The sequence below is a fragment of the Sebastes fasciatus genome, chromosome 21 (assembly GCF_043250625.1).
Source record: "Sebastes fasciatus isolate fSebFas1 chromosome 21, fSebFas1.pri, whole genome shotgun sequence".
Classification (NCBI taxonomy): Eukaryota; Metazoa; Chordata; class Actinopteri; order Perciformes; family Sebastidae; genus Sebastes; species Sebastes fasciatus.
Window position 1 is genome coordinate 10,698,959 of NC_133815.1, and position 14,916 is coordinate 10,713,874.

General features: G+C 40.8%; 1 protein-coding gene across 1 annotated transcript in view; it reads right to left on the bottom strand.

Moving 5' to 3' along the window:
* map3k22 (mitogen-activated protein kinase kinase kinase 22) overlaps positions 1–14,916 on the bottom strand; it is a 46,401-nt gene that overhangs the window by 19,462 nt on the left and 12,023 nt on the right. The window contains exons 2-5 of the mRNA XM_074622248.1: positions 12,889–12,972; positions 12,193–12,237; positions 4,917–5,026; positions 3,128–3,165 (exon numbers count right to left, since the gene is read on the bottom strand). Coding sequence (XP_074478349.1) covers positions 3,128–3,165; positions 4,917–5,026; positions 12,193–12,237; positions 12,889–12,907 — 212 coding nt within the window. The 5' untranslated portion in view covers positions 12,908–12,972. The remainder of the gene's footprint in view (positions 1–3,127; positions 3,166–4,916; positions 5,027–12,192; positions 12,238–12,888; positions 12,973–14,916) is intronic.

The window sequence follows — 14,916 nt, forward strand, 5'->3', positions numbered from 1 at the left end:
AGAGGCGAGCAGCAGCACAGCTAAACGCTCTCCGTCTCTGTTTATACTCGCCGATGATGTGTCTGATAAAGAGCTGGAGGGATGTGGGGAGGGGGGGGGTTGTGAGGATGCTGCTCCAAAAGATATGGCTTTCCTTCCTCTGTGCAAGCATGTGGACACACAGATTTGCAGAGTAACACACTCTCTCTTTCTCTTTCTCTCATGGACACAATCACATACACACCAGAATAAAAAAAAAAAAGGTCTGGCTCAGATCCTTCACTCTCTGGCAGGAGACCCTGAGGCAGAGCCGGGGGGAAGAGAGAGACACAGCTCCTATTTCCTGCCCCAAACCTTCAGCGCTTGCCAATGAAAAGAGAGGCCGTCCAATTAGATTCCATTGTGGACGGACAACACGGTTATCCTGACTCAGGGACTCCTAATACCTCGAGTGCTCTGCTCACATAAAGTATAACGTGTAATTCACACTGGGGCTGCAACGCGGATTATGATCGTAAAGGTTTTTTTTCTTTTATATTTTCAATAAGGTGTCATCTCTCTGTTCTCAAGAATGAAAGGGAGTTTTGATAATAATTAATAATCCAATTAAACTTAGTCATAAGTGCATTCAAAATCAGGTTCAGGGGTTTCTTGCACAGTAGCTCAAGTTGTTGTTTTGAGAGCTCAATTCAGTTGCTTTTCATTAGATTTTCATGTTTTTTTTTATTGAATTACTGTGTTTTTTTGTATGTCTTTTCTTCATAGTCGACTAATTGGTTGTTTTGGTCTTAGTCGACTAAGATTTCTTTAGTCGATTAGTCATTCTTTTATGCTTTTTTCATGCTGAATGACTTACTTCCAAGAAACTTATGAGCACATCTCTGGTAAACACAAGATTTAAAGTGGTGCTTTTGTGTGATTCTTTGTGGAGAAACTCAGTTTTACAGTCGATTGAATCAACTAATCGATTAGTCGACTAAGAATTTCTTTGGTCGAGGACAGCATAGCATGTTTTCTTACTCAGCTGTGAGTATTTGCATAAAGACCCATAACTACAAACAGAAGTTGTTAACTAGCTTAAATGCAATGTTGTACAGCTTTGGTCGATGCTATATGTACTTTTCCTTCGAAATATAAAAATTGAACCTGCATTAAGTGTTTTTTTTGGCCGCTTGTTGGCAGTGGAAACAAGTTATAAACACAACACTGACATATTATCACATTTTAAGTTGGCTAAGCTGCTGACAGTTGCCTATTTACACATCCAGCAGACACAAATCACCATTAGCGTTCATTTGGAGTCGAGTTTCTGGCCACAAAATGAATGCAAGTCTAATATTCTCTCCTTTTAGCTTTGTTTTTGGTCTCTGACAACCCTTACACTGCTAATTGCTTCAGTATTTTGATGAAAACAGCTGCCTGTTAGTAAGAGCAGTGAGAGTGTGCAAAAATAGTAACGCTGTCGACCAGAAAACCAAAACAACGAGCTGAAAGAGGCTAAAACGCTCTGTAGAGCTGCTGGGAACTGCAGCGGGTTTGTGCAACCGATTCGACTGTTATCAGGCCATTAAATAAGTGTTATCAGTCGCTATACGCACCATAGATGTGGGTCAGTAGGGGCCTACTACGCCTACTACGATGTAAAAGTGAAAGCGAAACTTAAAAGCGACACGTTCCAGCACGGAAAACTGAATGAAGCGTTACGTTTTGAACACAAAAAAAAGGCTTCTGTAGGTTTACACAATAAAACTATAACTAGTCAGCACCTGACTACAAGTGACCCCTTTCATATATACTGTAAATAATAATATGATGCGTTGTTAATTTAAAAATGTTGATAAGAGCAGCTTTAAATAAATTAATATGTAAGTCGTGCTACTAGTATAATGTGATATTATTTTTACCCTGTGAGATAACAAACCCAGGATATCCTACTGATTTCCAAAACAGGCCCGACTCTAAATCAAAGTGAAAGTGGTCAGAGCTCGGACAAGCATAACATGAAAAAAAAAGCTAACTAACAACATGACGAGAAAAAGAGAGAAAGAGAGTGAATTCACAGAAGATGAATAAAAAAATGCATTAAAAAAGCTTTTGAAATCAGCGAATGGAGTTTTCCAGGGTGAGCTGTTGTCTGTCAGTGCGGCGTGAGGGGAGCTCTCGAGAAAGAGAAGAAGACGGCGAGACGGAGAAACAGAGGGAGGCAGAAACGCAGAGAGAAAGGAACATGAAACACTCGTCTCGAACTCAGCGGTAGCCAATTAGGGCTGCGAAAAAGCGCCGAGGCCCGACGTGACGCCGTATTCTGCTGGAGGAGCGTGCCGCTTCCCTTCTCTCTCTCACTCCTGAGAGCCTGTGGTTTTCTAATCACGGCCTCACTGAACCAATGCTTGTTCCTCTGGTCTATATTCTGATGAATCAAGGCAATTACTCCGGTAGGTTCTGGTCAGTCTCCCTGTGATGTTGTTTCCACTTTAACAGTACGCTCTGTGTTTGTCATTTCCACCCCTTAAGGAGCTGTTTGGACTCTCTGTGGGTTGTTGAACGAGGGTTTCACGGGGACAAAGTCCGTCTGTGAACTTGGACCTCTACCAGGATGCGACGCTAAAGGCCAGACAAGGACCTGAGAGGCTCACACAGCGTCCATACATGGAAACTGCAGCGTAGACAAAATGAAGCCCAGCTCCAAATAAATCTTCTCCTGCTTCAAAAAGATCTGTTATTTATACTGGGCGCCTTAGCTTTCATAGCGGTAAACAAACTGTAAGGCACCTTGGTGGGAAACTCGCAAGAGCAGACAGAGAAACTCTGGTGGTGGTGCAGGGTGAAGGATGTGGAAGACAGAAAGAAAAGTATTAATTTGGGGTGTGCCTGGAAGACTGGACACTGTCTTTTCGCTCAGTCCCTCCCTCTTTCTTTCTTTTTTTCCCCTCTCAAACGGCCGGTCCGAGTCTGAAAACACAAGGCCGCGGCTAAATGTCAAAGAAGGAATTTTCCCCTCTCTCTTTATGCTACTCTGGCATGTAACTGCGATTTCCACTAGACACCAAAATCCCAGGCATGGCAAAGCATAACAAAAAGGATCCGAAGTGAAGAGTTAAGGCTTGGACAGAGGAGTAGAAAAAACAATACGGAGGTTCCAACATACCGTTTTTCTCTCTCATGCTCCAGCTTGACTCTTAAATCCTGTTGAGAGGGAAAATAACAACAGAGGGGAGTCATGGAAGTGGAAAGTTAAAACGTGGGATTTAGTGCTGCTGGATAAATGAAAGGAATGACAAAAAGCATTACAATGACACATGATTTGAATTGCTGAATTTTTTTTCTGCAAAACAAAGGCAACATTATTCTGCAACTTCACTCGAAAGATGACATGATAAAAGTTTTCTATTTTTAAAGCCATTACCCCAGGGAGCAGGAATCTGGAGGAGCCTGCGAGTCTGCATGAGGTCATGGTGATAAACTGAACACCGACATCATATCAGTGAGAGCGACTGGTTTAAAAAATGTAGGGGTTTACCCCGGCTCGGAGCGGAAACTGCCTCTGCTCCTCGCTGTTTGTTTATGGCTCATCATAAACATCGGTGCTTCAAGAGGATTCACCAATTATCATTCCACAGAGAGCGCCAAGGAAACGACTTCAGAAAGAGCCACGAGGTGATTGAGAGAAATTAAATTCCTGGAAGGTGGCATAATCTTTGAAAAGATACTTTAAAGTGATTTTTTCTTTGTTACAATAGAGCAAATTTGCTTTGTTTGCGTGCATCTGCAGCATGCAGCTACATACGACGCACTGCAAACCAGCTTTCTTGAGTCAAATCTAGGATTCCCATGCCGATAAATGTTAATGAATGCAGCATATCCTTTCCAAAACTGCAGCACAACCTTCACCTGACTTTGGCAGCCGGCAGTCCAGAAAAACAAAAATCAAAAAGTGAGGTGGTGAGGCTGAGGTTTTTTGTGCGGAAAACCCAGAATGACAGTTAAAGGTTAAAGGCACCGCTGTGCTAGCGGTGCGTACGGTTAATAAACTGTAATTGAGCAGAATGTGTGACAGCTTTAATGTGATACTCAAAAACCTACACGTTCACCCCCGTAGGTTTGAACAACGGCTGTAAAAAGTTTATAGTTTACATGACGAGCAGCAGCTGCGATCGGACTGAATTCACGTCCGTTACAGTGGATTTCAATGGTGGGGAGGTTTGTGCCACATTATCCTCTTTTCGTATACTCAGCATGTTCCAATCATCCCGTTTTATCAAAATATGGCTCATTGCATGCTGCGAAGACTCCGCTGATGATTGCTATTCTGATGGAGCTGTGTATTTACACCACTTTTGTCAAAAATGACTCTTGGAACAGACTCTTGAGAAGTCTCTGTGGATGTTTTGAGTCTTTTCAGCATTAGAATCCAATTCTACTGACATGACTTGAACTGCTCCTCTCAGTCCGTAACGAAACCACAAACCTTTTACAGCAGCCAGCATTTACGAAGTCAGAGGTTGATATCTACGGAAGCCCTAAACGGACATGATTCAAACATATATATTTTTTAATACCGTTATTTCGGGATCACGAGTTAATTATGTTGTTAACTCGAGAAAACAAGCTTTGTTATCTCGAGATAACGAGATAATGAACTCGTTATCATGAGAAAACAAAAGGTTGTTTTCTTTTATTACTTATAATTAGGGCTGTCAAAGTTAACGCGATAATAACGCGTTAACGCAAACTGTTTTTAACGCCACTAATTTCTTTATCGCATTAACGCAACTTGCCGTTTTTTAGGTTGTAGCAGGCTCAGTAGAGTGAAGATAAAGGCATTAAATTTTTTTTTTTAATCATGTCCGTTTAGGGCTTCCGTAGATATCGGTACTCAAGAGACAGATTTTGACTGTAGTGTCACTTTAAATGAAGCACTGGACAACATTGTGTACCTGTTTGTAGAGTAATGTTCTGTTCTTGGGCTTGTGGCTGTTGTGCTGGGTGTAGCAGCGACCCAGGGCTGCCAGGTCCTTCATGATGGAGTTGAGCGCCTCCTCGTCATCTAAACACACAAGATGCACGTTAGTTATGTGAAATTACTCTCACATGTTAGAGGTTAAATCAAGAAACTATGAACTCACTTTCCATTGCGACATAAGCTAAAAATTTGATCATTCCTTGACATTTTTAGAGCGTCACGGATGAGTGATGACAGCCTAAGGAGGTAAGTCGGTTTGATCATTTGTCATTTGGCGTGCGTTGCAGCTTGTGTTGGCTCATACCAGGCGATGAGGCAACACCTGGTCTGTAACTTCCTGTTCTGATGCTATCTGTGGCGTTTCAGCTGATGGAAAGAATCTAGTGGTTTCTCTCTTATATAATCAAAACAACATATTCTCTATGAGAAGAGAAGACATCTGTATGTGTCAAATCTTTATCTTCTCTGATCTTTATCGCTATTTAGGTGTGATTAAAGTGATGCTGTGGATAAACCCAACAACGCTGCCGGCTCTCAAACTCTGCACTCTGCATACAAAAGCTGTGAAGGTGTTTAATAATGCAGCGCGTGTGTCCATGAGTGGCTGTGGTCGCGAGCGTGTGGCCCAGAGCTCGGATATCAAGCACTTCAATGTTTCAGTCTATAAAAAACGTAGAGATTTCGGGAACGTAATTCTTTCCTGTAATCAGACATGGATTGATCTTTTTTCTTTTGTCAAACGCTTCAGAATCAAAGTGGCTGCAGGCTGTTTCAAATTCACATTCCACTCCTCACAGGGGGACAGGTCTACAGCGTTCATTAAACCCCTTAAAAATTAATTTAGCAAACCTGCGAGTGCAAAAGGGACGACGCTCGGCGTCTAACCGGCTCTCCATTTCTCACTTCTCATCTCCCACTTCACACTTTCTGCCACACACACTCACACACTCGTGTCTAAAGGGGGCAATCATGCAGATGAGCATGTCAGACATTACCATATCAAGAGACTTTAATAGAACCAATTATCTGAGAGCGGTGATTACAATATAAAGAAGAGGTCGTTGACCTCAGCTCCTGAACTGCCTGCCTCTCAGATGAGCCCTGGGTGCATTCATTATAAAAACACACACACACTTCGTTCACTGGGAAACCAGGCCAGGTGTGTGCCGCGCAACACAAACAGCACCTGCAGGAAACACCACATTCTGTGAAATGAACGAGAGCAGTGTGTGTGAAAGACCACTGGGAATATCCTTCACATAGAAGGTGTGATAGTAGCGCAGGGAGCAGATGGGGTCCGAGGTGTCATTTGATCTTGTTCGCCGACAGTGGGCCAGTCCGTTGGGTTCACCCAGGGGTCAAAGCACACACACACAAGAATACGGATTTACACTCCCAAATAAGGGATGCTCTGATCCGAAACCTCAACTCAGAATATCTGCAGATGCTGAGTCCCAATCCGATTCGAAATTTTTTACACCTCACGGCTTGGGGATCATTTTATGCATCAGGTTACATGAGGTCAGAGATTGTTGTGGTGCCAAAAACTGACCACCATGACTGAATGAATGTAACCGAACACTGAATTTTCTAATGACACTCCCAAAGAAACTGTATTTAATGGTGGATGGGGCTGATACCCGATCTGTTTAACGGCAGACACCCCGGGAACGAAGAATGAACTAGTCAATTTTGAGATTTGGGGCTACTTTGCTTCTTCTTTCAGACCATTTCGAAAGAAAACATCCAAAATACACATTTAGCTGTTTATTTTACTACTTTGTCTATTTGTGTCTGTAAATTTCTCCTAAATTCACCAAAAGATAGCATTAGATAATGCCTCATTTGCATATTTAAACATAATATTTCAAAAATTGTAATAGAAAAGAATAATTGTCTTAATGTAAGTGATCAACTTTCCATTTTCATTCCTATCTGAAGGTTTTTATAGATGTTTGTTTTTTCAATATATTATCCAGTCTGATTTATGTGAAATTTTATTCCTAAAAAACATGGCGAAAATTTATTTTTTTATGGCTTTTGAGAGTATTTTAGAGATATCCAAAATTCACTCTGTAAAAACCTTTGACTCTAATATGTCAACAAAATGAAACAAGAATTTTGAACCTGGCGTTATCCAATGTTCAGATTTCTGTTCTGAAAATGTATGCAAATTAGCACATACATAATAAGATGATGCCACATTTGCATACTTAAACATACATTTTCAGAAAACTTGTAATATAAAAATCATTGCCTTAATGTACGTAATCAACTGGGGAAGTTTCATGGTGATATATATTAATTTACCCTATTTACTTGTATTGTCTCCCCTGATAAGGGAAGTATCACCCTGATAAGGATCTGGTGGATCAGGTCCCCTAATCCAAATATGGACAAGTATGCATTATAATTTCCAGCTTGATGCTCATGAAGTGTTGTCATTTTCCTTTTTTTTCCACAAAAGCTGCCCCATCTATTTTTACTTAGGCTAGAACAGTTAAAAATGTCCAATATTTTCCAGAATACCTTTCAACGAGCTCTGGAAAATGTGCCTGAATTAGCTCATTTCAGCTGTTACAAAGTCATATGAAGAGATCTTATAAATAAAATAAACAGCAGTGTTCAGTTTATACAACAAATATACTTTATAGACCTTTTCAATGACATTCTGTTGCTATGGCAACGGTTTTGGTCCAAATTTACTTCCTGTCAGCTACTGCATTAACAAACACTGCAACAGGTAATACAAAGGGGCCCATTTAGAGTGTATGTCGTCAACTTTGCAAAGGTCTATACTGCATCCTACATGGTATTGAGGTGGAGGCAGAAATCTCAAAGATGGAGGTATCAAACTTGCTCAGTAATGTCACATCTAAACTTTAGCCACCTACTAGTCATACCAGACCGAGTAAGTCAATGAGTATACTGAACAAAGCAAGGGGTGCATTTTATTGCTTCTGGATTCAACTTTTTAAGATGAAGAATGTGTTATTTCTTCCTTCAAAAGATGCATAATCTCACTTTAAATTCAGCATTACTTGGAAGTTTCTCCCAGTTTAACCTTCATCAATATTCTGCTTTTCACTGGAGAGCCACTCCAACCAAACGTTCACCTCTGGCCCATTCAGAGAGCTAAAGTAAACTGCGGTCGAACCACATCAGCAGCGAGGCGGACGTCTCGTTTGATCCCAATATAGCAGCGGGGGTGAAGTGAGGTACGACGGCACACTCCCTCCACTTACAGAGGAGCTAAATAAGGCAGAGCGATAAGTAAAAGTTACACCCTCAGTGCAAACAGTGAAAAAAAGAGAGAGAGAGAGAGAGCGTTCTTGAAATTAATGATGATAACTTCTATTATGTCAAAGCACCAAACCAGAACTAAATGACTGAGAGTTAAGTGTAATTAGAGACAATCAAGTGTCTCTTATCAAACGCAGTAACGGTGCTGTGATTGTGCCTCATGGGCACATTCCTCTCTATTTACAGCGACATGCTTGGGTTGTTTGATAAGATCAGGTCAACCGTGAGACAGGTGAGCAACTCACGGTGTCTTCCTCCCTGCGTGCTTGTTTAAGAGATAAGACGGGAGGAAGAATAGAGAAAAAAGTGAAAGCGTACCTATGTACAGTATGTAAACTACCCGCATACCTCCACAGACAAATGTTCATTCATCGCCCGGCAACTACATATGTATCGACCTGAAAACTCCCTGTTAGTTAAAATATAAGCTGTCAGGAGCGCCGGATGACTAACCGCTCCACTGGGCCCGTCCTCTCTCTCTGAACAGGAAGGAACTGAGTCACCGTCTCTGCTCTGAATATGGAGCAGGGCTAACCGCATTATTCCACATCAGGAAATTAATGGATTTTTGATTGAATCAGTCAAAGACTGGACACGAGGGAATACAGCTCTGTGATCAAACTCAGCTATTGTACTGAATGTGCAAGGCTAGAAAAGTGTGCATTCATGACCGTTTTCATCACAACAATAATAGCAATTCTTATATTTTACGCAACTTTCTTCCCCCATCTTTGTTTCTCATTATCGCTGCCTCTCTCTCTCTCTGGTGACAAAGTGTTGTTTCAGTCCTCGGAGCTCCAGACTACCCCGAGCGCCGGCAGTCAAGGATACAAAACAAACAACAGAGGCCTGCATGTGTGTGTGTGTGTGTGTGTGTGTCTTTATGTGTGTTTGAGGCCTGCGCTGCGAGCTATGGATAATAGCAGAGAGGGAAAGAGTGGGAGAGTCGGTTGGCGAAGGGGGCAGCGAGAGTGTGAGAATTGCGTGGTGGCGCACAGAGCCGGCACTGATGGCGGCCTATAAATGAATTTATTACATCAGCGAGGCCTGGTCGGTCCACGGGGCCGCTGCCAGGCCGAAGGCCAACCACCAGCGCAGTGGAAAGCAACCAGCTTGCACGCTGCTGCCAGGGAGCAGCCGCGCAAACTGACTCTACGGGAACCTCGTGTCAATGTGACCGGGAGGTTTTTGTTATTTTCTGGTATGTGGATAGGTCGACATACCTTCCGTTTATTTCCTCCTTGTGTCTTGGGTGAAATGTGACTAGCATAAGAAAAGGGGGAATTCCAGGAAGCTGAAGCAGAGCGAGCAACATTACACAATGGAGGCTGATTGCTGCGGCATTGCATCATCACTCTGCATCTTTCTCTCTCTTTTTTTATTCTCAGGCGAAAGCTGAGAACTGTGAAAGTGGCAGTGGGTGAAATGAAGTTGGAACTCAAGTCCAAGATGGTTTACGTGAAAGGAGTTATTCTCTGGGTGGAAAGTTAGATTGTCTAGAATTAGTTCCTGCATGTGACAGAGGCAAGCAAGCTCCTGCAATGTTTGGGTCATGTCCAAGACGACATCATTTACGCTGGAGTAGCCAATAGATCCTTGTGTTGCTTTATTTGGTGTTGCAGCACAGGATGTGCACCTATGTATAATTATCAGTGCTGGCCTTTTGCACTCTGTTGCACTCTGTTAGCGAGGCAACTAAAGGCCCTGACACACCAAACCGACAGTTTGACCGTCCATAATATGTCTAAAGCTTTGACTTGTTCTGTGCTTTTTACAACAGCATATCAGGGCCATTGTAGGTTAAAAGAAAATAATTACAGAGCCGAGGGATGGGGGGAATATTCCGAGAAAAAACTCGGAATTTCCGAGATTAAAGTCATAAATTTATTCAGATATTCTCTGAGATTAAAGTGTCAAAATTGCGAAATTGCAAAGTCATAAATTTACGACAAAAGGTGAAGGTCCTGAAAGATAAACATACATCTTTTCTTTTATGTTATTAATGTGTTCTTTTGTGCACATAAGTAAAAATTTAAAAGGAAGAAGTTAAAGGAAAGTAGAGACAAACAGCTTCTATCTTTGAATACATGACGGCGTGTCTTTTTTCTTGTAAATTTACGACTTTCACGTTTTTTTCTCATAGATTTATGACTTTAATCTTGGAAATTCAGAGTATTACCCCCTCCGTAATCTTTTTTTTCTTTTCCTCCACGGTCCTAATACGCTGTCGTAGGGCTTTTCCTCTTCAGTAAAAAAGAGAAAAGTGGCCAACTCAAATTTAGTGGTACAGGTCTACACTGTGCTTTTTGTATATTGTTAAAATCTGCAATAAAAAGATCAAATTAAAGGAGTGATTCTCCTGTAACCACAACAGCTAAAAGAGTTTGGAGTTGAAGATGCAGGCACGAGCTACAGCCCCCAAGAGTGTTAAAAGAATAATTCTGGCTTCAAGAGGCCAGTGTTGCAACTTGCAAGCTAACAAAGTGTGTGTAAGGGCCAGCGAGGCAGCGACCGTGTGTGTGTGTGTTTGAGGCAGGCTGCCTGAATGAAGACATTGAGGGGATTTCCTGGTGCCGAGAGACACATCATGGCAAAGGCATCCGGCTGGATTAGCAGCTGGAGCCAAAAGTGTCCTCACTCTGCAGCAGCACGGTCCGAGCTCTGACGCACGACGCACACACTCACATGTAGATACACACACCAGCTATAATAAGCGAGGCACACTCGTTTCTACACACCTTGTTGATAATCGAAACTGCGAAACAGCTAATTTACCACCTAATGGGTGTAACGTTTAAACCCCTGAAGTTAATCTTTCACTAAGAATAATGACTCTGATGTAATGCGGGCTATTGTGGGCGTGTGAGAGGAGTTGCACAATTATGTTTGTACAAGGTCTCTACCGAAAGTCTTTTCATTGGAGAATGTCTGCAAACATTTCCATTCAATATCTAAAGGCTGTGGCATTCCTTCTCTTTGCCCGTGCATATCCACTACACTGTTAATGGAAATGGAACGAGCTCTTAAAGAGGGCTTTGTGTGCACTGAATTTATGGTAAAGGAGGAGTTTGACATTTTGGGAAATGTGCCCATTTGCTTTTTTTTTTTGACGAGAGTTATTTATAATACTCTAATATTTGTGAATGAAGTACGGAGCTAGCTTGCTAACTATCAGTTAGCATATTTTTTAACTTTGGACAGAGCCAGCTAGCTTATTATGGAGGACGGAACCGGCCAAAATAAATAAATAAATGAATGAATAAATAAATAAATTATTAAATGCACCAAAAATAATATCACTATTAAATGTAGGCATTAATTAATTGATAAAACGTGACATGAATTGATATTTTATTTGTATTAAGTCCCCTATTTATCTACTTTTCTATTTATTTTTCCCTTTGTATTTATTTATTTATCAATATTTATTAACTTTTAAATGCATTTACTTCTTTTTGCACACTTTTTTAATTTATTTGAAAATGTATTTCTAAATGTATTTATTCATTATTAAATTGCATTTATTTTTTATTTATTTATTATTATTAACTTTTAAATGTATTCAATTATTTTTGTATTTATTTTGTATTTATTTATAAATGTATTTATTCATTATTAAATTGTATTTATTTATTTATTTTTATTAACTTTTAAATGTATTTACTTAGTTTTGCATTTATTTTTTGTTTATTTAAAATTAATTTCTAAATGTATTTATTCATTATTCAATTTGATTTATTTATTTATTCATTCATGCATGATTTGGTGCTTCTTGCCCCTGCAACCAGTCATTATGCTAAGCTAAGCTTAGCTCCTTAACGCACAGACATGATCAACAATCCTCTTTTTCAACTTTCGGCAAGAAAGAAAATTTGTATTTCACAAAATATCAAACGATTTCTGCAATGTTGATTTTTTTTTTGCATCTGAGACAATCGGGGGTTTACCTTGTGAGTTCCTGTGCTGTCCCGGTCCATTTTGGAGACCGTCATCTGTGGGAACAAAGGCAACACGGTTATGAACCTCAGTGGGGAGCAGTCAGAGGGTGAATGCTCCACTTATAGTTATGATGCTGCATACATAGTTCATTGTTCTTGGTTTTGAATGGTAAGAATAGACCACAAATATCGATTCAATGTTGTGAGCTTTGTTTACGGAGGTGAGTTGGCAACAGGTTGAGACTCCTGCAGCTCCTGTGCACATGCAAATACACGAGTTGTGTTGTACGGAGGAACTCAACATGTGTGTGTGTGCGTGACTGGTTTTGCATAGATGTAGGAGGAGTGCATATGTGTGTGCAGGCCTGGTAGGTGTGAATATAAATATATGTGCAAATGCAACACTGGTATACTTTGAATTTTCAAGGGAATGCACCCAGAAATCAAGCGTCATCCATTAATAAAGGTCAAAAATCAGGAAAACAAAATTGTTACTAACAACAATGTAAAAAGAGCAAAACAAGTGTGTACAGAACGGGCCATCTGGGGCTGCTAACAGCCTCCTCACACTCTTACACATGTGATATTTCTTTCCGTACTGTTCCTGCCAGAGGATGTGAGAGAGGTGTGTACGTCTGTGTGTTCCCAGTGATCACGTGCATGTTTATGTATGTGCTGTACCGCAGCCTGCTCTCGAATACTCACCCATGTTTACTGTCATCATCAGGAAGTGGCCCTGGTGAACTCGAGCGCAGAGCTCAACTTCTCTCTGCAGGCGAAGATTTCATCCTGAGAAACAAAAACAACACGGTTTCAACATCCAAGAACTGGGCCACTTTTCCTTCAGCCTGGCACACATAGTGTTTCTGTGATGATTTGCACAAAAACAATGACAAAACAGGACGCAGGTGGTAGTTTCAACACAAAGCTTTTTCTCCAATATCAGTGTCACCGCTATTTATTTAATCTTTATTTAACCAGGTCGGTCTCTTGAGATTGACATATCCTTTTTTTTTTTTTTTTTAAACTCCTGCCAAACAAAAAGCAGCATGACAGCCAAGAGCTGCATTTGATGCTGGCAACTCGATCCATCTAAAATCCTGTGAATGCCCTGATGTCTCTTTATTGCTATACACTCAAGTCAACAGTAGCAGCGGTGGAGGAATTCCTCCGTGTTTGATGATGGAGGAGCCTCGTGCCCTTGAGGTCCCACGGTGCAGCAGCGAAGGCAGGCGTGGGTGTTTGCCTAACCGCCTGCCTCAGGTAGAGACCATGAGCAGCACTTCTAACACAAAGCCAGAGCCTTCTTTATGCGTTAAATTGGTGGAGCGCCGAGCAGAAAAACGGTTGTCACATCTCATAATGGAGTGATACAGAAAAGAGTCTTTTAGCTCTCGTTTTTTTGTTCCACTCATGATAGTAAGTAAAGAGAAAACAACTTCACTTCCCACTTCACATTGTGCATGTATGCCAAGCCATCATTTCATAGTGCAGGCCAGTGAAATGTTGTCTTTTCATAAAAATGATAGTCACATCCTGTAAGAGGCTACTTGCGGATATTTCATGCACTCACACACTGTGGGAAGCGTTTGTGTTTTCTTTGAATGCAAGCTTAGAAAAAAAGGGGAAGAGGAACTAGAGAAACAGCTGCAGTACAGTATGTTGTTATATTAAAATGTGTGGTGGTTAAGAGCTGATGTGTTCCACCATACAGCATCAATCACAGAGCCATGATTGTTTGCACTCTGGCAATATTTGCACTATTTGCACTATCTGTTTATATCATGTTTATTTTTGTTTATAGCTTATTTTGTATATTGTATATTCTTAGAATTTCTATTTTTTTTATTCTATTTTATTCTAATGTTTTTATCTATTCTTTTGTTATTATACTGTTTGAGTTGCACCAACATAACCAAAGCAAATTCCTTGTGTAAATCTCTTACACCTGGCAATAAACACAATTCTGATACTGATTATGATTCTGATGTAAGGCTGACAAACAGAAAGATGCAGGTATCAGAAAGCCAAAAAAAGCTTTTCTGTGCTACATAGAGCTAAATTTAAGACCTATTCAAAGCTAGCCTATCCATATTAAAGAGGACCTATTATGCTTTTGTACTTTTCCCCTTTCCTTTAGTGTGTAATATAGTTTTTTGTGCATGTAAAAGGTCTGCAAAGTTACAAAGCCCAAAGTCCACACCAAAGGGAGTTACTCTCCCCCACAAAAACACTGCTCCTTGCTTGAAGTCCCGCCTTTTCTTCCGTAACATGATGATGTCACCAAGTAACACATTTGCATAGCGGCTGGCACACTTTCAAACAAAGCTAGTTCGAGCGGAGCTGGAGCAGAGTCCGAAGAGTTTGGTTCGGTTGACCAATCACAACAGGCAAAGTTAAAAAGTTACTCTCCCCCACAGAAACACTGCTCCTGAACTGGAAATGGAAATGTAGCCAGGGTATTCTCAGTTTACAGCAATATCTATTCAAAGTTTGCTAACATTAGCCACCTTAAGCTACCGGTCATACCAGACCAAGTACGCTTGCGTCAGCAAAACCACTGAGTGCTACTGAATGAGTAGAGCTCACTTGTGAATTCAAATCGTCATTTGTAGTAGGAACAACGTGCTGTTTCTTCTCTCGCAACTCAGCTTTAAAATGCAAAATAAATAAACAAAAGCTGAGAAAACTATTTGCATCTGAGCATCAAGAAAGAGGAAGTACGAGAGAACC